At 40.5% G+C, this 23,145-nt stretch overlaps 2 protein-coding genes across 4 annotated transcripts in view; one reads left to right on the forward strand and one right to left on the reverse strand.

Annotated features, from left to right (window-relative positions):
* Positions 1-23,145, forward strand: part of tub (TUB bipartite transcription factor) — a 49,743-nt gene that overhangs the window by 25,787 nt on the left and 811 nt on the right. For 2 of the 3 annotated variants that reach the window (XM_086107669.1, XM_086107670.1), the window contains exons 2-11: positions 6,778-6,829; positions 10,046-10,208; positions 14,116-14,253; positions 15,073-15,228; positions 15,370-15,491; positions 15,750-15,941; positions 16,055-16,167; positions 20,779-20,893; positions 22,043-22,141; positions 22,255-22,426. In XM_086107669.1, coding sequence (XP_085963795.1) covers positions 6,778-6,829; positions 10,046-10,208; positions 14,116-14,253; positions 15,073-15,228; positions 15,370-15,491; positions 15,750-15,941; positions 16,055-16,167; positions 20,779-20,893; positions 22,043-22,141; positions 22,255-22,426 — 1,322 coding nt within the window. Of the gene's footprint in view, positions 1-6,777; positions 6,830-9,011; positions 10,209-14,115; positions 14,254-15,072; positions 15,229-15,369; positions 15,492-15,749; positions 15,942-16,054; positions 16,168-20,778; positions 20,894-22,042; positions 22,142-22,254; positions 22,427-23,145 lie in introns of all 3 variants that reach the window. The other variant, XM_086107671.1, reaches the window with a different exon arrangement.
* LOC147207530 (uncharacterized) lies at positions 18,432-19,819 on the reverse strand. Its single transcript, XM_086107548.1, has 2 exons — positions 19,780-19,819; positions 18,432-19,704 (listed from the first exon to the last, which is right to left on the reverse strand). The coding sequence occupies exons 1-2, from the start codon at positions 19,817-19,819 to the stop codon at positions 18,722-18,724; spliced, it is 1,023 nt and encodes a 340-aa protein (XP_085963674.1). The 3' UTR covers positions 18,432-18,721.

Below are 23,145 nucleotides of genomic sequence, written 5' to 3' on the forward strand. Positions count from 1 at the left end.
CAGAGGAGTGATTTGAAAAAGACATGAAGTCATAATCTTTTGGGGTTTTCAGGTTCTAATGCAAGTTTGCCCGATCTAACAATTCAATACTGTAATGAATCCAACACCGTCTTCCTTTCTTTTTGATATATTTAATAAAAAGCGGGGATTCAATGATGAATTGAATACGTGTCTTACGTGACTTTGCGTCACAAGCCTGACAGTGCTATTTTCAAAGTGTTTCCTTCGAGTGCATTTGGCGCTGCGTCCAGGGGCACGGCTCCATTAGCGCCTTGTACAGCCTGGTGTGTTTGATTGGCATATGTCCATTTTGTTCATTAGGCTTGGAGGCATCTGTGCTCGGAGCTCTATGACGCAAATGTGTGACGGAGGTGTCTATGAAAAATGTACCTGATGCTCATAGTTAGTTATTAGGTCATATAATTCATTACAAATGATGGTGAAACAGCGGTTTAGTAGACAGCGCATCCACCACGGACTTCTGAGAATTGATGGTTCAAATCCGGGCTCCTGTCTGGGGTCTGCATTTTCTCAGCGTTCTCCAGTTTCCTCACACGTTCAAAAATGATTAGCTTCATTGAAGCCTCTAAACTGTCCTTTGGTGTGAATGTGAGTGGTATTGGGAGATTGTCTTGATGTGATTAGGTAGCGACCAATCTAGGTTTTACCCTGCCTCTCACCAAAGAATGACAAGCAGCATTTTTAAAGTAGATGTATACAGTAATCCCTCGCTATAACACGGTTCACCTTCCGCAGCTTCGCTGTTTCACAGATTTTTTTTGTGCTGTTTTTTTAAACAGTGAATTGTGTTCTACATCCTGATTAGCTAAGGGACTGACCAACGTGAACAATCTCCGCACCTCGTCTCTGTACAGCTTGCCAAATTTACCTTTGCAAATTTTTGGTCTTTGGTTTCATTGTATCAGTGGCGGATGCTGGTCTGTCAAGGAGGGGAAGCTCAATTTCGGCCTATATCATAAAGTGTGTCCCTTTATTTATACGTGAATTCTACTCTCCGTTCCTTTTCAAAAAAATGAAAAGGGTGCCTTCACCATAAGATCGGTGATTGGCTCATTTCGCTGTCAATCAAAAAGAGATTCAGCCTCAAACAGTTAATCCAATCATCATGCAGAAAAGCTGAGCTTCCGGGCCAGCCTATAAACGCCCACTGTCCGTAGACTCCCAGAGACACTGAGTGTCCAATGGGCGGGACAAAACCAGCATTTATCCAATGACCCGTCTTGTTTCAATGCATTGGGACAACCTACACTGAACTCTCTAGACGCCCAGCGTTCGCCCGGTCGACGCTCAGCGTCCACACATTTTAAGGCACAGTGAAGCTGCGGGAATGAATGAGAAGAGAGTCGCGTCGTAACCAATAATAAGAAGCTGATTCGGAACAAAAGTGGAGCGCGTTGTCGCGCATATTTAGTCAACGACATGTCCACACAATTGTACATCCACACATATATTTGATCACTTACTTTTCGACATTTTAGGGGAAGCTGAGCTTCCCTTGCAGTCTTCGAGCAATCGCCTCTGCATTGTATACATAGTTCAGTATTGGTTAATAACTAAAAAAATAAAGCTGACTATCAAGTACCAAGAACAACTTTATTGTCAAATGTGTTGTATGTGAAACATACAGCACATTTGAAATTTTGTCCCTCTCACATTTTTTTTGCTTTTTATTTTTATTTTTTTAATAAATCCTACTCCACGGATTTCACTTATCACGGGTTCTTTTTGGAACGTAACCCCCGCGATAAACGAGGGATTACTGTAGTCTAAAATGTATGTGCATCCAGATGATTTTGTTTCGTGCAAACACTTGACAAAATAAAAAGTTAAACACACCGCTTTTTCAGTGTGTCTCTTTAGCCATCTAAAAGAAGAGCATTTGATTGTTCTGCCTGTTAATATAGTGTATGTGGTTGGCATGGATAAATGAATAAAAACTTATTTTTTAATTAAAAAAACAATATTTTTCAAAAAAAAGTACTTTGAAAGTGGATAATTTCCCGTGGCACATGAATGTGCCATGGTACACTGGTTGACGATCACTGGACTACACTTGTACATGGGTCAAGAAGATCTTATTTTGTGCAACCACCTGACAAAATAAAATCGAGTAAATTCAGCACGCCATTTTTTTTCTTGCATTACACATTGTACATTGAATTGAATTCTAACTTAAAACACTCTTCATTTTCCCCAATGTATCCACACTCTGTGGCACTTTGATCTGACATAATTCTCATGTGATTCCCACCTTAGTCAAGAGTAAAAAATAACACCTAAAAATGTATTGTCATATGCTTTGTCCAGGCATATAGTGTCTATTTTCAATTCCCAGACAGTTTATCGACAAAATAAACTACTTGAATTCCAGAAAAGAAAAACTCATTGAACATTATGCTTGATTCTTTTTTTTTCATTGCTCAAAGATCTCCAGTGAATCCTGTTCAAATGGTTAAACGGACAAAACGGAAAAAGTCAGCATTAAAGTGATTCACGATATTGACTGATCTCTTTAGAAGTCTGATTAATTATTATTAATACATATTTTTGTCGCACTGTACGTAATAACAATGGACCTACAGTATTTCCACATGTGCATTACATAATACTGTATTTGTATCTATCTATCTACGTGCGTGTGTGTGTGCGTGTGTGTGTGTTTAAATGTCGGGATGCAGAAAGTAGCCGAATTTAAGAGATGACAAAGGCCCCTGCACCGCTGACCATCTGTGGGTTGCAGAACAGGGCTCTCTGGCATGATGAGTTGTTGGACCTCCATGGGAACAGCTCTGTTTGAGTCATTATGTTCCTGTTTAATGCCTATTCACACACTTAATAACTGATTGCGAACGTGGAGGACTTTGTTTGTCCGTACCTTTCACACAGGGTGGGAGGCAAAATACTTTTATTATTGCGTTCGTGTGGGCCTCCATCGTCACACGACCGCGCCGCGATTCCCTGCGCGACAATCCGCTGCCATTTTTAACAACTCAACCTGTCGAGGGTATGATTGGAATATAATTGTTTGTGACTCATGACAAACTGGCTTTTCAGAATTATTGCTATATTAAGTAGAGAGAGAGAAATTACTGACAGCACTACAGTAGAACTCAGTGAAGAGCAGACCAGATCACTCGGAAATATCGAAAACAAAAAAAAATGTTGACGTGAAAGGTTAGACTGTGCCACTGGAGCCCATGGATCTCACAGCCCCGTTTGACAGTAAACTGAAAAGTTAACATTCTGTCTATAATGAATTTAATAACTCCATTATTCTTCATGAAGGATTAACACCTTTAAAAATGCATTTTGTCACTTGCTGTCGACTGAAATTGACATCATACTCAGGGGTTAGGTAACAAATAATCACGCTTCATGTGTCAAAGGTGTTAATTACACATGAAAAATAATGACATTATCAAATTCGTTCCAGACAATATATATATATATATAGATATAGATATATATCTATATCTATATATATATATATACAGTATATATATTATATATTAATAATGGAGTTATTAAATTCATTATATTAAAAAAATATACTGTATATATGTATACATACTCTGTACATCCCTTCGTTATGTCATAGCTTTCTCTTGTTCATCTTCCTTAATGGTGCTTCTGGAGAAAACCTCATTGGCCTCTAATTAGGAGCCATTGATGTTTCTCTTTCAGATGTCCAGCCTTGTGAGTTGATGGAACAATCAGTGAGCCTGTCATGGTTGATTTTCAAAGCTCAGGAAATATGAAGTGGGGATTAGTGGGTAACAGCCAAAAAAAAAAAAAAAAAAAAAAAAAAGCCAACTGCTGTAACAAAAAGCGGGTTCGCTGTCTTTTGTCTCAGCAAAGAAAGCAATAGAAATAATATGATCATATTTTGCTTTGGGTTTAACCAATAGGACAAAATATTTGAAAAATCTTGGACTTTATGTAAACACTGCAAAAATGGTAAGCAGAAGGTACCTTGAATGTTCTCTGTAGGATTCAAATTAATGTAATTATAGTACTAGAATAATGCGGAAGCACAGAAAAAGTAAGTGTGACTTGAACAGAACATAATGTTTCTATAAGACACTCTTGTCAAAAAACCTTTTTTTCTGTTCTGATAAGATTATTCTTCACTTGCTGACATATTCTTTACAAACCAAAACATTTTGCTGCTAATGTCTTTGAAATCATTCAGACTCTCATTTCATTCTCATTGCTTTTGCTACATTGACCTTTAAACATTTGCTTGGACCAATGACATGAAGTCAGTGTACAGAGCGTCATCAAGTCCGATAAGATTTAAGTCAATACGGCTGTTTGCAGAGTCTGTGATATTACCCAGTTGTGTTCAGCAGAACACTCTGCTCAGCCAGGCAAAACTCACAAAATGCATTTAATGACGGCAAATCAGATATGCGCTTGATATTGTGCAGCCACTTGCGTGCCAAACCAGTCGTAGTCATTGCTGCAGTGACTTGTAATCACGCTGTCGACCAGAAGTCTCAGCAGCTGCAGATTCTCTCTGTTGCAATATCAGCGAGACACTGTGCGAGTCAATAGGATGTATCAGATCCAAATCCCAAAAGCGCTTTGCAAGCTGTACACCATATTGAACCTCTTTTGAGAGACGCTGTTGTCCATATGGGCCCTACAGTTCTAATTTTCGTAGCGTAAAACCACAAAGCATAAGCTTTGACTGGGTGAAAAAGTTTCAACATTTCCTGCAAAGAGACCGTATGAGACCAAATCATTTTCATACACAATAAAAAAGTGAGAATTAAGTATGTTGGGGTAATTTGGGGAGGAAATAAGTGAGGGATACTCTGTTAATGTCTGAAAAAAAACCTTGTATTTCTTTATTTGTTTTTTTTGCTCAGGCATTTTCGTGCCCAGGAACTATGTTGCACTTAGTTTTGGAACTTAAATCAAACAGGAAAAGTGCTTTTCCATGATCTTGTGGAATCTTGGTGTCAAGGAACTGTGTTGAAGTGAGTTGAGGTTCATTTAGCTTATTTTGGGGGGGGGGGGGGGCAATTGCCCACTGTATGTTAAATAAAGCGGTCTTCTGCTGTTTGCAGGGATGCAACCAAGCCTTGCCACAAATAGAAACGATCCATAAATACATTTTAACTGCTTCCATAAAAAGGGGTTTTAACTGCATGTCCTGTCTGGCAAAGCAATTATTGAGGAGGATCATAATGTGTCAACAGCACACATCTGACATGTTCACAACCACGAACCCATGTTACATAAACAGCTATTCTGGAGTTCTCTTATTTAACACAAAAGAACCATCTTCACATAAGGCTCATCGGTAGTATTAGCTAACCTAAATAACACTGATGTGACATCATAGACGGTAAAGCAAATGCGTACACTTGGACTTTACTGACATGTATCAAGACATTTACACACAATATCAAATGGTAGGGAATACATACAAATTGCATATAACTGCAAAGTAAATTCTCACAAGCTATTAGTAGCAGCATCTTGAGAGAGAGAAAAAAAATCATACTTTTAATCTTGACTAGATGAAGTGCATTCACGGATCTGACATTTCAAATGCAGAGGATAAGAAACTAAGAATGGAACAAAACAACTCCCAAATTCCACAAAATGGCAGCAAAGTAAGAGTGTTGCGGGTTCGTCTTGAGCACACAAAATGAATGAATATGCCGGGGGTCACTGTACTAAACGGTGCTCCATTTTTTTCATGTTTACCTTTCTTCTTCTGTGCTTCCGGTTTGCCGTGTTTCATTTGAGCAGCGCCGCCTTAATGAAGTATTGATCGATAAAGAGCTGAAAATAGCCGTGGAATTCGTTTCCACTTATGTTTCGAGATAACCGTGGACAATATAGTCAACCCCCCGTATATACTGGAAGACCCATGAATGGAAGTCCAGTGAGAAAATGTAACGTCCAATTACTGTATGATATGAACAAAAATATCACAATGGCAATGAAATCATTTGTAGCAAGCATTCAGGTGCTTCAGACTTATTACCAAAAATTGTGTGGGACATACAATATAGTCTGTGTTTGAAATACTGCACTGCACATTTTAATTGGAAGATGACTAACAGCGATGCAGGGGCAGCCCTTGGTATGACGCAGGTAGCGCATGTGCTTAAGTCTACCTCTGAGTCAAAAGGATTCTGCGTTGTTTCTCACTCCGCTCTGTATGGCATTTGCGTGTTCTGTCTGTGCTTGTTTGGGTTTTCTCAGGCTACATCCTCCCACGTTCCAAAGTGGTTTCAGAAAATAAATGAATGAACTAACTAAGTGTCCAAAAAAAAAGTCTGTCATCCACTGCTATCATGGCGTGATGATTATTCTTGTCCATTTGTCTCTCTGGTCAGCAGTCCCGCTTTTAATAGGGTTTGGTGTCATCATCTGAACTGAACTTATTCTGCAGCAGCACTTGTTGCCATGGAGACCCGGCCTAGGAAATGAGCCAAGATTTTAGATCAGCACAGTGTAAGCTTGTGTGTTTTCCAATAACGGATATGGCATAGGTCAGTTCATTGAAAATAGTGCTGAATTTGATTCAATTCTCTTTAACGGTACAGAGAGTTAAAATATAATACATAACAATTAAATACATCTAAATTGTTTAAAAAGCAACATTCCTGTAACTGACCACCAAGTGCAGAATCTATCATTCTGCACTCTTTAAGTACATGAGTAAATGTGATCCCAAACAAACTGTTCACATTTGTCTGTATTTTATCCATATTTTGTGTTTTCTCTTTGCAGCACTTTAGATGACGAGGGCACAAACCTAAGGCAGCAGAAGCTTGATCGGCAGGTAAATATTTTTTGGAACAATGGAGCAATCTTTCATCCGTTTTACCCAAGAAAAATCTCATGGCAGTGCGGAGTAGCTGAATCTCCGAGAGCCGAAGTGCGAATATGCGGTACCAACTGCAGCAAAGGAATCATATTTATAATTTCCCACCCCAAAAATAATTTTGAAAAAAAACCCACATTATTTTCTTTTATTAATTTCTTTCTTGTGTGACGATTAATCAATGGGCCGCTTAGAGTTGGCGCAGGCCACATGCAGCCTGCAGCCCGCCAGTTGCCTATCTCTGGCCGAGATAGATGAAAAACGATATTTGTAATTAATCAATAATAATTTTCAGACATAAGAAGTGAAACAGGATATTTTTTCCATGGCCTCCACTTATGATTTTTCACGGCACACAGGGGTGCTACAGGGGAATCACTGCAGTAGAGGAACATGTTGACATCATCCGATAAAACAGCTCTTTTATCTTGACATCACCTCCTGCAATGCCGGCGTGGGGCCTCAAAAGGTCAGCTCGTCTCTGGGGTGTTCCACTGACAGATGAAAGCTCCTTTTATACTCTCGGTGCTGAACAAAGTATATAAGACCTGTTAGGAAATCAGACGTACTACTTAGTATAATGTTCACCTGTGTTACATGGATTGGGAAGGGAGAAATTAATATTTTCCTCAAGTGAATTAAGAGTGTCAAGAGTTAAAACATTGTAGATATCAGACTGTACTACACTATATTATACACATGATAATTTATGTTGCTGTATAAGGTAAACTCTTCACTGTACAAGGTCTACATCCTTGTAATGCAAATTTTCCGCACAGTAGGAAACACCTAAAAGCATTCAAGTTTCTCAAAAGCCGACGGTGCGCCCTATAATCCGATGCGCCTTATATGTGGCGTAACAGTCTCTTTATATTCCCCATTGAGTTGTTTACCTGTTAGTGTTCCTATGCCATCGAGAGGCGATTATTAGCAGGAACCAATTGTAACCTAAAAGGGCTCTGCCTGAGACTAATTGACATGTGCAGTCTCCAACACACACTCAAACAGACAACTACTTGGTGAGCTCTGCGCAGACATTATGAAACAAAGATAATACCAAAAGCATAGTTACCTACTAACTAAATGAAGGAAGAAGGGGACAAGCAAGACTTCTAAGGATGTTTAGCCCCTTGTGCATGTGAGCCCACGAGGTTTGTGTGCCAGACATTTTTGAAGGGGTATGTATACTTTTTTTAGATGCATTTTTATTTGTCCCCTGCTGTGTTGTGCAGTCAAAACAATATAAATGTTCCTCTCCTCTTTTATAATCCTTAACTCACGCAAGCCGCATGGGTTAACATGCTCAGTGATTAAGACGCTCCATGATTTGGCTAAATGGTTCACTTCATTCCTCTAGTTTTAAAGGCTTTTAACTTGCTCACAATCAGCTGTATAATAGATTTTAAAATTCTGCAAGTGGTCTATAAATCACTGAACAGTTAGGTCCAGAATACATTGCTTGAATATAAATCCAGTGGGGCCCTGTGATCTGCAGACTTGTATTTCTGAAGTGGAGCCCAAAGTCCAAAGTAAACATGGTGAAGCTGCATTTAGCTGTTATGCTGCAATGGAATAAACCACCAACAAAAGTGAAGTCAGCCCCGAGTTCTAAATGCTTTTAAATCCGGGTTAAAACCATGGCTCCCCCCGCCCCATACTTTTGATTAAGGTCTTCTAAACATTTTTAAATCATGTTTTCTTGCAGTGATGTATTATTTTATATTTATAGTTATTTTAGAAAACTACATATTTATTTAAGAAAATTTGTCCCTCAATGGAGAAATTTGCAATCTACAGCAGCAAAATTAAAAGGGGGAAGTAGAAAAGAAAAACAAAGTATTGCATGCACAAAATAATGTTCAAGAAAAATGAACTGTACACAGTACAGAATGCAATATAAAATATAAATATAGATACAAGCATATATGCAACTGCGTTATTTACAATGGCTGAATGGGGTGAGTCCAGGTTTTCACGTGTGTTGGTTCAGCAACCTGACAGCAGTCGGTAGGAACGAGCGGCGGTACCTCTCCTTCTTGCAGGTGCCCAGTGCTGTCAGGGCGGGCTGGAGAGGGTGGGAGGGACTGTCCATCATAGCTTCCAGTTTAGCTATCATCCTCCTGTTGCCCAACTCCTCCAGAGTGTCCAGGGAGCAGCCCAGAACAGAACTGGCCCTCCTGACCAGTCGCTCCAGTCTCTCTCTGTCCCGGGCTGAGATGGTGCCTGACCAGCAGACAATGCCATAATGGATGGCCGAAGTCACCACAGAGTCATAGAAGGTCTTAAGGAGTGACCCCTGAACCCCAAAAGACCTCAGTTTCCTGAGTAGGAAGAGCCTTTCCTGATCAGGGCGTCCGTGTTGGTCGACCAGTCAAGGTTATTGTTGAGAAGAACACCCAGGTACTTGTAGGTGGTCACCCTCTCTATGTCCATACCCTGGATTTTCATCGGTGCAGGCGAGGACTGTTTCCTGCAGAAATCCGCAACCAACTCCTTACTTTTCTTGGTGTTGATCTGGAGGTGATTCTGCAGGCACCAGTCCACGAAGTCCTCCGTCAGTCCCTTGTACTCCCGATCATCTCCTTCTGTAATGAGGCCGACAATCGCAGAGTCGTCAGAGAACTTCTGAAGGAACTTTACTATTAAATGCTTTCTGTTAATGTGTTGAAATGTTGTCAGTGTACGTTCGTTGAGTAATTTTTGTTAGTTACTTTTGTTTTCTCTGTTTTGATTCTGATTGTCGTTAATGGTTGTGTTTGTGAATCCTTGGAGGCGTTGTGTGACGCACATTGAGTTGCCTTGTGTTTGAAATGTGTTAGATGAATAAAGCTGCCGCACCATCCCTTCAGTGTGTCATTCACACTTTATTTAGCACAGGAAGTAAATGTAGCCTCTCTTAAATTAAGGACACACAGCCAACCTGACAATGATGACATGCTTGCATCTCATGCTCTTCCCCGAGCCCTCCATTAGTAGAAGCTTTGAATATTTGATGAACTCGAGCTGGAAGATGTGCATGAAAGTGACAGTCCAGATGAATTGCTCTCTCCAAGCTCACGTGAAAGCGGTTTGGCGCAATGTGTCATACATCTAAAAATGTATTCCTTCATCTTGTTAATCTCCATTGATCTCCATATCTGTCCTCATATCGCTTCGTGTGTCCACCGTGTACAGCGAGTGCTCCTTGAGCAAAAGCAAAAGAAGAAGCGTCAAGAACCCCTGATGGTCCAGTCCAATGTAGATGGACGGTCTCGCAACCGTCGCACCAAACAGAGTGAGGAGCAGGCTCCTTTGGTGGAATCCTACCTCAGCAGTAACAGCAGCACCATCTATCACGGTTAGTTGGACCCCTTCACGCTGTCTGATAAATGGGAATGGTCGGGCCCCATGTGTGTACTTTCTAGTACAATCTATACTAATGGACTCCATTGAGCTAACTTTTGCTCCTATGACTAATTTATGCGGACCAAAAATAATATGGTACATTTTTCATAGTTTTGAGTGTGGTGAAAAGCAAGAGTATACAGCACAGTACCTTCTGCCATTTGTTGTTTAGCAATGCTATAATGACCATATACAACAAATCCAGTGTTTCCTTGCATATTTGCGATTCAGATTATTTAAGATTTTGGAACCTGCCCTCCGTTATCCACCTATTTGCAGCCCCATCAAAAGTAAATAAAAGTACAGTACAATGAAACCTCGGGTTTTCGTGATTACGTCGTTCCAGAAAGTCTGGCTAAAACCACATTGCATGAAATCCAAAACAGTATTTCCCAGAGGAATTAATGTAAATCCAATCCATCGGTTCCAGATACCCAAAAAACTATTTTGAAAGAAATACTAAAAGCTAACGTAATGGATGAATGAACATTTCACATCATTATACTGTAATGCCCTTCAATGTGGACAGAAGGATGCATGCAGTCGCTGATGCAATCTGTCATTTTTAATAAACAAAACAAGTTCATACACAACAACACATTCATAGGTGTTGCTGTTAGCCACAACTCACGCCCATGCGCTCCACACTCAGACGAACTGCCGGAGCCAATATTCCCCCAACTTGGCTCGTCCCCTCTCTATGACGTCACACAGATACAAGAAACAGATATTACAATACTTTAGAGATTCTTTATGGTGTACAGTGAAGAGTAGAGACTGGAATCATCTAAAACTTACTCTTGAAATCTGTAATGTTTCTCATCCTCTATCAAATGGTTGATGCTTGGAATTGTGTTGTATATACATGCATTTTATAAGAAGGGTTCAGCAGATTTTTTTTAACAATGCAAGACAATATACTTTCATGGTCTCCTCACCAATACTCAGGCAAGTAGGAGTAGCAGTGGCATAACACATCCTCTAAGTCAGGGCTTCAAAATAAAAAGGTCACCAGTAGAAAAAAGTTTCACCAGAGCTTCCTTGGCCTCATGGTGGCTCAAACTATTTTTTTATGTGTATTTAGTGTGACTGATAAATATGCAGGGTGGCACGGTGGTCAAATGGTTCCTGCATGGGTTTTCCCTGGGTAGTCCAATTTCCTCCCCCATTCCAAAAACATGCATGGAAGGTTAATTGAAGACTTGGTATTGTCCTGAGGTGTGATTATGAGTGTGAATGGTTATTTGTCTGTGCGCCCCGCAATTGGCTGGCAATCGGTTCGGTATGTGCCCCGCCTACTGCCCGACGACAGCTCGGATAGGTTCCAGCACGCAACCGCAACCCTCATGAGGATTAGCGGCTTGGATAATGGATGGAGGAATAATAAATAAGCCTCCATGTGGCTAAAGAAAGTGTGGTAAAACGGTTATATTGCATGCTTCCATTTTGAAGGTCTCACTTTTGATGAATGTGTCACAACACCGTTGTGCCCGACTGCTGCAGAGCAGAGCGGGAGGGTTCTTGCCTTGAATTGTTAATCAAGCTTCCATTGTGGAATATGCCTTACCATCTGTTGAACCCTTTTTACACAATTTAGGAAATTCTTTGGCTGAATGCATATCGACTGATTCTGGTCAATGAATGGCTGAGTGATGTGACTTTTTTTGTTGTTGTTTTTTAATGAAGTCCAACGAAATGTACAAAAATCGTGACACACTTAACAAACAACAACAAAAATGAAAACTTGGTCAGAAGAAAACCATGTTGCCACAATATTGCTTTGGCACCTTCTTGTGGACTCTGTCATTGTTGTCATTGTTGAACGGAGAGAAGCTGCTTCATTTAGACCAGGGATTGGCAACTCAAATGCTGGAGGGGCCCACAATTTAACATCAGTACTACCGAGGGGCCACATAGCATCATGCACTTTCAAACAAGACTTATGACAAAAATGTCATTAAATACAGACAAAATATGGAGATATGCTCAAAATACATGCTCTTAATATACTTCATTTTTCATAATACATTTCTCAAATCACGTATAAAAAATAGACTATCAAAACCCAACAACAAAGGGTTTGAAGCAAAAAAATAAATAAATAAAACAACAACAACACAAACTGATTCAACCAAGCGGCTCCCTCCATTCCCCAGTACAAATAGCTCTCTTGCTTCCTTGAAAGTTATCACAAAAATCAAGTTGAAATTTGAATATTATTGAGGTACTTTGTTCCGTGTTTCATTCCAAATCTGCACAAAATTATTAGGCCTAATGTCACGGTATAAGACAAGCACCTCCAAGTCATGCCTCCCATCTAATGGTCAATGGTGATATTCCAACTGAAATCATTTTTCCCTTTTTTTAACCTTTCAATTTCTAAAATATGATGTGTTTTCCAGATTTTTTCCCCTCCATTTACACCCCCTTTTTCATAGACAATGGACAGACTTACCTTTTTCACAGACTTACCTGTACAGGGTTTGTTTGCAAATGTATGTGAGCAAGCTGGTTCATGTAAGATAAATTAATGGGCGGTATCATTATGATTCTGCTCCAGTGATGCCAATGACTAAAACAGTGAAAATACGTTATCTGCCTGCAGCTGTTATCCAGCTGTTTAACAAAATGTAATTAAATCTTGTAAATCAGTTGTGGTAATCGGGATTGTAATGTAAATTTTTTTGTTCGATTTCTCTTTTTAGTTACTGAATTAAACGGGAGCATGGAAAAGGCCATTAAAACAACAAACAACGGCACTAGTGGCTCAAGTCTAACAAGACGAACAAACACGAGTACAAGTATTTTGTACTGATCAGATTAAATGGTACACACTTCAATAAAGTGTAAAACTGAAGGATTTTATTGCCTTATATTTTATTTTCTCAATGTGCTTTTCACTTTACTTCACTAAACTATTTTTCACAAACGAGACACAAAATGTTCTTTTGTGAATTTCTGCAAGGAAATTGCATGTGCCACCACACAGAAATCAAAGCATAAATCCAATTTCCACCTCTAAGGGCCACTGAGCTCAGGTTCATGTGCTGTCATTCTTCCTGTCAAGTCTGCAAAAAGTACATTGGCAAAATGTCACATTGCAGCTTTCTGTTCTGCAGAGAAAGGAAATAATTATCTGCACTGCGCAAAGTCAGAATCTTCTGACATCTATTCACTTTTTGTTAAATCTTTCATTTATTTGCATGCTCTTCTCTTTCAATTAATTTGAAGTAGATGCAGAAATGCATCTCAGTTGCTTCGCCATTCGGCACACATTGACAACATAACGAGCACTGTGAAATTTGGATTGCCTCTCATTGCATTGTGCAAATGTACCTAAGGCCAGTTAGTGTATGGCACATGTGTCAAACTCAATGCCCGGGGGCTAGATCCGGCCCGCCGCATCATGGTATGTGTCCCGCAAAAGCAAATCATGTGTGTCAACTTTTTGTTTATTGTTTATTGAACATATAAAAATATACAGTAATAAATTGACAGAAAGTGAGGGTTAAGTAAAATTGCTAAGACGGAAAAGAAAACAGTCATCATACAGCACAATCACATGATCCTTGCTGAAATCTGTATGCAATTATCACATTGTCATTGGATCAACTATTACAGTTGACTGATTTCAAAACCAGTCATCCATTAATGTGTTGTGTACAAGTCCTAATACGATGAGACGATTAAACATTTTTTGTGGTTTCAGTCGTAACAGCCCTCTGAGGGGAGATGCAACTCGAAAGTGGCCCGCGACAAAAATGAATTTGACACTCCTGGTGTATGGCTCATGTTCCGATTATATTTATTTCTTGCTGCCTGAGAGCTCTTTACGTGTCTTTGGCTACTTCATTGTTTAGGGCCAGAAGCCAAGCAGGAGGAGATGAAGGTGAAAGCGGACCCCCAGCCGCCTCGCTCGATGAAAAAGGGCAGAGCGTCAGCCAGCTCCACTCCTCAGACAGGCAGTGACAAGAAGGAGAGGAGAGGGAAGCACAAAGGTCAGCCCGATGACGAACCGCCAGTCCGACACAGAACCATCCACAAACACGTTGAAGTGACAGGCAGGGCCAAAGTCCAAGCAAGAGACTAATCGAACGGAACAGGAAAAGTGATATACAATACACAGTGGAACACTTCAACTTAAGTCAGTAAACAATTCAAAAGTCCCGTAAAAGACAGTCTTCAAATGTTAAAATTATTTCAAATGAAAGATGTCATAAACATCCTTGACGATTGTCCTCTAATTAGATGTATGTAATTTTACATTACCTAACTTGTGGCAGCTAGGAATGAATCTTTGAAACCGTTTTTATTATAACGTCCTGACAGTGTCATATGAAATGGTCTTAATAGTTACGTTAGTGAACACATCCTGTCAGGCAGTGACGTCTTGGCTGAATCCTGATACGTGATTGGATGAAAAAGGGTGAGTCGAAGGAGGTAGCATGGTAGGCCTGCCTGTGTGTGTGTGTGTGTGTGTGTGTGTGTGTGTCTACGGAACAGGACAGAAAGTTCCAGCAGACAGCCACTTGTCTTTGAAAAGCAAAACAAATGTCAATCTGTGTTGAAAATGTTAAATTTGGGCTGTAAACGGGAAAGACTTGTCAAGTCATGTGTTTCAAGTCAAGTCCCATGACTACCAAGTCCAAGTCAAGTTGAGCTCTCACAAGTTTTACACGCAAACCCGAAAATTGGTGACTGAAGTCTCACTCGAGTCAAGTCATGTGACTCAAGTCCCCCACCTCTGTTAATTGTGACCATGGGTATCAGAGCAAGGTAACAGCTCTGTTCAGCTGCACTTTGTTTTTGTGGCTCAGGAGGGATGGACAGCCTGGCCTGCCAGTCAGAGGACGGTCAGATCCAAATCTTAACAGTGGGCCACCTTTCATCAGAGGATGGCGACGGAGAGCCGGTCATGAGCTGCACTCCGTCACAGAGCAAGCAGGACCTACGGGTGACCATGCTCAAAAAAGGTGCAATTTGTTTCTGGTGTACATCAACAAAGCCTCATGACCAACAAACTTGTTGAACCAAAATGGAATCGAACGAGAAATGCGGTTTTGAAAATCGTCTTCCAGTGACTGACACCTTATTTATTTCCATTGTCTGCGAAGGAATATCAAGCAGTATGAATTTTGATGAGGAGGAAGATGATGACGATGAAATTAGTTCCACTTCATCACAGCTCAACAACAACACAAGACCAGGCTCCGCCACCAGCAAGAAGTCATGCAAGGTAAAAGTATGTTTTGAGATCATGAATTGTGGCATGCATTGATTTGCCATTTAATAAATAAATGTATGTATATACAGTGTATATATATATATAAGTATACATAAAAATCATGCATATATTCTTTCTTCTTATTCTTGCAGCTTAGTTGTGAGTCTTCTGTATTCCATTATCAAATCACCAAATCTACACGTGGTGTAATTCATTACTCACATACTCTTTGAAGAGGGGTCTCACCTTTGATGTTTCCTCCCCCTATAGGAGGTTGCCTCAGCGCCTACTCCACCAGTCACTGAACCGGCCGTTGATGTGGAAGACTTGGAAGAGTTTTCGTTGCGACCTGCACCACAGGGGGTCCGAGTGAAGTGCAGAATCACGAGGGACAAGAAAGGCATGGACAGAGGCATGTATCCCACCTACTATCTTCACTTGGAGCGAGAGGACGGCAAGAAGGTGAGGATGCAACATGAACACGTGGACTGTGCAGTGTTGACATGTTCTGAAAATTATTAATGTTAAAAAAAAAAGCATCTTACAATTGTACTTATTGTACTGTTTTGCCCCAGGTGTTTCTGTTAGCAGGCAGGAAGAGAAAAAAGAGTAAAACCTCCAATTACCTCATCTCCATTGACCCCACTGATCTGTCCCGAGGTGGAGAAAGCTTCATTGGTAAACTGAGGTAAATCTGGCATGTGTTGTTGTCATGTATCTTTTCAAGAGGGCAAGTAAAATTAAACAACTGAGAAAATGTGCACAAGTGTGCACATCCTCTTAAAAGTGGGATACGGCACTGTTTAGAATTAACCAATCACATTCAGACTCATGTGAATCAAAAGTTAGCAAACAGATTTTTCTGACTTGTATCTCGCTGTAGAGCTGAGGCCTGAAGGTTTTGTACTCACGTTGATTTCTATTTGGAACAATAATTCATAATTTTCTCCACCTCGACGGAGGCCCCAGGTACAGCTAACACATTTGATCATGCGTGGCTTTGTGATTGTGCCAAACAAACCTTTGGGAATTAGGGCCCAAAGGAATTGTTTTGTTTGGACCATCAACACCATACGTGCAGTCAGGAATGGTGGTGGCACAGCATCATATCCTTTGGGGCATAGTGGTTTTTCTTTAATTGGAATTGGTGCCTTAGAACATGGAGGTACCAATGACCAGCAGTGTAAGCATGGAGCTGTCAGTGTTCTACTAAAAAGCAAAATGTCAGGAAAAGGCTGGTAGGACCACAATTTTTTAGTTGGTTTTTTTTTTTAATGGTGGCAGATGAGCTTGAATCTGATGATCTCACTTGTTATTTCTACTCCCTCTCTCACATTTTTTCTACACATTAATAGTGTAAAAACTGGACATGATTTATCTTGGTTTCATTATTTTTATACAAAAATAATCTGGCATTTGAACGGTGTATGTACATTTTCATTCATCCACTGTTCATGATTCAATTAAAATAACAAAATCCAGGAGCGGTCCCACCATGATGTCATGATGCCATGATGTATTAAAGCCTTGTCCTATATGTTGATATGGAGTCACAAGCCATCCATCCATCCACCCATCCATCCAGTTTCCGGACCACTTATCCTCACATCCTATGTAGCATTTCATCAAGCAGCATTGTAGTCCTATTTCTTCATTTTTAGCAGACAATTAATCTTTGCAGGGTGCCGTTTCTCAATATCCATATGGCTGATGTCGGGTAAAATCCATGTCCAAAATCCTCACTTTTCAGGAGACCACAAAAAACGGCATGCTTGTTCAAAAATTAACATTGCATCGTCAAAGAAAGCAAGCCATTTTCAACACATTATATAATTTTTACAAATCGCACCCACGGATCCCAAAGAGCTTTGCTGGGCTGGACGCATGTTCATGAGACGCAATGCGCTTGCGTTACCTAGGCTGGGAAGTACCGTAGTTGAGGCATGCACGAGGGAAGTCGCGATTTACGCCTCTCTAGTTACAACGTAAAGAGCTTTGGCTGGCTTCCTGATTCACCCCTCAGTCAGTAATAACTGCCTCTGTGATGGTGAATATGCTACACTTCTGACAAGCACGGTTCTCACTAAGGGATGTTGGGTAAAGACGGAGAAGCCATGCTAATTGCTAAACTAACCCAAGATTGATGTGTAATTGTGAAACACTGGAATTTAATGCTTGGAAGCTCAAGTACACATTTCGCAGAAGTCTGGCTGAAACCGTGTTAAAGCGGAGATTATCCAGTTTTGGACGACAAAACAAACACCCACAAAATAAATAAATATAATATAATATCATAATTATTTGGAATTTTGGACTAAGTGTTATTGAGATAAAGATGCAGAAGTTGGTGATTTAATTAACAAACCAACTTAATTAACCTGAGAGCAAATATTGCAAATTCCAAATATCAAACCGTTTTTGTAGTACAAGTACATTAAAATTAAGACCAATTTTGCTGATTTTTTTTTGATAATTATACAGTATATTATTCCTATGTCATATACATGTGATTTTTTTTTCCAGCATAGTTCTTCACTGAAATCATTCTGCCTCATTGTGAAGTGTGCAGGATTAATTTTGAACATCCCATTCAGTTACCAACTATGGCTTGCTGCCCAATAAAGGGCTACATTTAAAATCACAAAAAAATATGAGTACCGGTAACCATTTTCTATTGATTAGATTGCTGCACAGGTAACTGACACGTAAAACATTGATCCACAATAGATTAAGGTCAAGGCCTGAACACAACTGTCCACATTGTCTGTCAGTCATAGCCCAACACTTCGCCATACAGAACTGAGTGCGACGACGTGTGGTCTCTTTTAACCTGAAATGATACGAGTCCCAGTGTGAGCTCATCTCTCTGACACAATTCTACCCTAGCGGCTTGATCATGCAGTTGAGTGTCATTCAGCAGTGAAACTCCTCGTCGACTTTCTGTCTTCCTTCGCCAGTGCTTTCTGTCCACCTCTCTGTCGGCAGCAGGTCATCCATTGCTTCGCGCTCACCCAAACCTTTTTGCTCTCCGTGGACGCCCTCCTCTCGAGCATGATGATTTACAGAGAGCTGTGAGCAAGACGACCACTTCATATTCATTGGCATGTTTCATCTTCTGGATTCTCAGAGCTTTTCCAAGATCCATCAAGCAGAGGGTATTTTTATTTACTTTTTTAAATCGAAGTCGGTGCTTCTATTTGATCTCTTATCGTCAAACCATCCTGACAAAGTAATGTCAAACCTCAACTCATCTTTGATGGTCCCGGTCCTGGATGCTCTTCTGTCTCCTGAGCACCACAACTTATGTCTTCCACGGAAGCGTGTCCCTCCTCAATTAGATCAGTATCTTTCATGCTCCGTGTGAGCTGATGGACACAATTAGGCATCGGTGAGACGTCATCCTGCAATCTTAAATCGTTCTCTCTCTCTTCTTCGACTGATTCCAAGTCGTCTCTTGACTTAGTTTCAGAATCAGGTGGCAGAGGATTTTCTTCGACGTCTAAGTCACTGCTGCTGTCCGAGCTGTTGTCTTCAACTCCGTGCCACCACTGGAAATATTTCTTGCCTTTTGTCTCAAACCGGTGTCCAACCTTATCATTCAAGTACATCCCTGAAGTTCCAGCGAGAAAATTCTTCTTTGCTTCTTGCCCGCCGGGGTCTTCAGTCTCTCTGGACCCTTCTCCTTCCTTAGCCAGGTCACTAGAGTTTTTAGCAAGTTCATGGATACTTTTAAGTGATTCAATATCTTCTGAATCCATTTGATCTGTTGACCTTCCCTCTGATCTACCAAGTAGAGGTTCTTCATCATTATCTAAATCCGAACTGCTGTCAGAAGTGTTGTCAAACTCGTGCCACCACCTAGAACGCTTCCTCATTTTTATTTCTTCTTCCTGTTCGGCGTCATCCCGAGATCGCTTTCTCGATGGTCCTGGCTGAGGTTCTTCTTCTTCTTCTTCCTCGTCCTCTTCCTGGCTGACCACCATCTGAACCTCAGCTGCAAAATCACTGTCCGAATCATCTTCATTCTCTTCAATGATATGGTTAATGTGATCAGCGTGATTTTCAATTTGGACATTTACAATGTTTTCATTGACAAAGCCAATTTGGTTTTGTCTGAAGACTCTCATATGATGATTTATGATAATATGCAAGAGGAAGATAAATTCCATGTCATTATTGTCTCCATTCGGTGGTTGATCTTCTGTTGGAATGTGAATATGGTGGCCTGGAAGACAATTAAAGCCTGTGGGTGACAATGGACACCAAACGGAAATATAAATCCTGTTTATTAGGTACTTACGATTCGGACCATTGTGGTCTCCGTCCCCTTGTCCATCCATTTGGCTAAAATAACAAGAAATTGCAAGCACTAATTGACTAATGCATTTAAAGAAACGCTTTTGGCTGTCTCTAACACATTTGAGTATTTAAATGATTGTCATGCTTCAAGAGTTAACATTAATGGAAATACACGTGTTTACATTCTGTGGAGGATAACCAACAATAAAATGCTTGAATTTGAGGTCAGATAAGTCTGACTGATGCCTCGGAAGGAGGTTTTCGCACCATAGCAATGACAACGAATTTGGCTCCGCCCCCAAAATACTGTGATATCACATAATGTCATTCCCTTCCTTCATATAAACATTATGACATTTCATTTGAAACAAGATTGTCATGCTGTCACAGAACTGCTTTGTAGTCATTTATGCACAAGCGTTGCATAATCATAAACTTACCTCAGGCTGGAGGAACTTGTCTTTGCTAGTCACAAAGAATGCTAGTTACAAAGCCATCAGGAACTGCAGCTGGAAGTTCTTCTGATGGTTCTGCATTCTATTCTATTCACAATCATGCTTATCCAGATCAGTTGGGTTAAAGGTCATTCATTCCATTTTACGTTTCCACATTCTGCCCTTTTCAAAGCGGCGCGTCAAAGCCTCAGTCATGGCAACAGTCACTTCACCCCAACAGTGCATATAAATATACAGTCCTCTTTGTAGCCATTCAATCTGAATGCTTTGAATAAAGCACTTTGTGTCATCATGCGCAATGTCATCATCATGATGATGAATGTATTTCTTGTGTGATATTGCGCTGCTCTATGCATTACTGTACAAGGAATATGAATAAACATCCCTGCTATTGATGGTGCAAGCATTGAATGAAGTGACAAGCGTTACGGGGAATCTTAAGACTCTTGTTGATGGCGTGCAAAGGTCTTCAACACTTCAGATAAAATGAATTTCCCTTGCATTAAAAAAGCAGTAAGGAACGTACTTGTTGAAATGCATTGCAGGTCAAACCTCATGGGCACCAAGTTCACTGTATATGACAGTGGCCTGAACCCTATGAAGACCACCAGCAGCCTTGAAGACAGCAATATGCGCCAGGAGCTCGCGGCCATTTGCTATGTGAGTTCCGTTTGTCTTAACTTTTTATCCTTCCGAGGCACTGTGAGTTCCTTTCAGGTTCCATTTAGCTCGAGTATTTTATTTGAAAAGGTTCCACAATTACAATGGTATTCGGTAGAGAACAGAGCGATGCCAATGAAAATTGAACAAGTATTTTATAAGGTGCCTTGGGGTGTGTGAAACGTTGAATAGTAACTCAAATAGCAAGAATGCAGATCTTCAAAATGTGTCAGGTTCTTCTTCAACTTCTCCGACAGCTGTCCATTAAGAAGGGAAGATTGTTTTGCGTGTCTGCTGATGAACTAAGGGTACTATGTTAGCCACGGCAGCCCCGTTTTAGGCCACTGCGGCCAGAATTTGATGGTTGTAAGACAACACGGGGGCGCAAGATGGGCGAACGTCAGTCTGGTCATTATTGCAGTAGAGGCCAAGTGTGATTTTAAACCCTTTCAGGGACAGCGGTTACTACAGTGGACAGTTTATCATGTCAGGTTACAGAGTGCGTGAAAGGGTTAAAATGTTAAAAAATTTGCCGTGAAGAACCTAGTCGGCCGTGGTAAAACGGTGAATGTGACGAAGCCTGACAGTGCATAATCATGCATCTCAAAACTTGGAGGTAGTCCGTCGTGTGACGGCAAGCAATTACTGCTGGCGTCTCACGCTCGCCGCCTACATACTTAAAATGGTGAATGTGTGAGTGAGTGAGTGAGTGAGTGAGTGACAAAGACAATTATCTGACAATAAGGAGACTGCAGGGTGTATGTTAACACCATGTTTGAGAACAAGTGATGGATTAGTGAAGTGGTTATTGACAGAAAATGAAGGTTGTCACACATTTATTGGCCCAGCAAGGGAGCTTCATTTGACTTTATCCGGGCCATAAACATTGAATGATGAGAAAAGTAACGGGCAAAATCCCACAAACAGTACATTTCAGACAAATGAGACTATTGTGACCACTGGGACCACGGTGAAAATGTAGCCTAAGCAACAACAAGCCATTAAAACAATACTTCTGTCCTTTTCACCTGACAGAGGAAGTTATCAAGGTGTGTTGCAATGCCATACAAAGAAAGTCCTTTTAATTCACACTGATTTTAGATGATATGTTGTCATGATGCTTTCTACATTTTGATCTTTCAAACCAAGGAAACCAATGTCTTGGGATTCAAGGGACCTCGTAAAATGAGCGTTATCATCCCAGGAATGAATATGGACCATGAGAGAGTGTCAATTCGGCCACGAAATGTAAGTATTTCAGGAGCCATGCGGGCTGATCAGTTCAACGTCTAAAACATACATGTTGGCATATTGGGCAGACCGTTATGACTGACCTCCGTTGTTTTCTTTTTCTACTGTAGGACCATGAGTCATTGCTGGCAAGGTGGCAGAACAAGAACACAGAGAGTGTGATTGAACTTCATAACAAAACTCCGGTGTGGAATGATGATACACAATCGTATGTGCTCAACTTCCACGGCAGAGTCACTCAGGCCTCTGTCAAAAATTTCCAAATCATTCACGACAATGACCGTGAGTTTCATGTACCTCAGTAGTTAAAGAGTGATCATGTCAAACTTGGAAAAAAGCAAATAGGATCACGAACCATCGTGTTTTTGGTCACTCAAGTCAAATTTGAATTCACATCTCACTTCCAGAACCCGATCATTTCAAAGTGACGCAAAGGGACAAGTAACATATGACTGCCCTTAACAGTGGCGGCTGGTCAAGAGAGGGCACGGTGGTCACCACGTTACTTTCCTTGAAGACAGAAAATGGAATAAAAATACTTCAAATCAAGTCAAAACATTTGGAAATATATGTACAGTGAAACCTGTAGTTACCATCTTCATTGGTTTGGTGAGCACATTTCTACCTTGAAATGTTCATAAATCCAGGTACGGTAATATTTCTCATTGAAATAAACGCAAATGCAATTAATCTATTCTAGCCCCAAAGTAAAGTTATAAGGACCCCTTTTTAACTATTGTGTGGTCTAAAGTAAATATAAACTGGGATGACACATTTTTATTTTAAAGATTAATTCACTCCTTCATGACTGCCTCCTTCATGCTATTACCAGCGAGTTCTTTCTCATTTGCCTGTCTACTACATATCAAAACAACAACATATACAGTATGGAGCTTAGTTACAAAACGTGAAAAGAAGAACACAGATCTTTCTGCTCCCCGTATGACAAGCGCTTCAGATAACATACCTTGAGGCGGTTTCCCTTTTCCTCGTGGCATTCT

This window comes from Hippocampus guttulatus, chromosome 3 (assembly GCF_054856545.1).
Source record: "Hippocampus guttulatus isolate MCC_2025c chromosome 3, RoL_Hgut_1.0, whole genome shotgun sequence".
Lineage (NCBI taxonomy): Eukaryota > Metazoa > Chordata > Actinopteri > Syngnathiformes > Syngnathidae > Hippocampus > Hippocampus guttulatus.

Bases quoted from the DNA above. Each gene is read 5' to 3' on its own strand.
- LOC147207530 (XM_086107548.1), bottom strand. From the start codon at position 19,819: ATGGATGGACAAGGGGACGGAGACCACAATGGTCCGAATC. The intron at 19,705-19,779 runs GTAAGTACCTAA...ATTGTCTTCCAG, and splicing joins AGACCACAATGGTCCGAATC to GCCACCATATTCACATTCCA.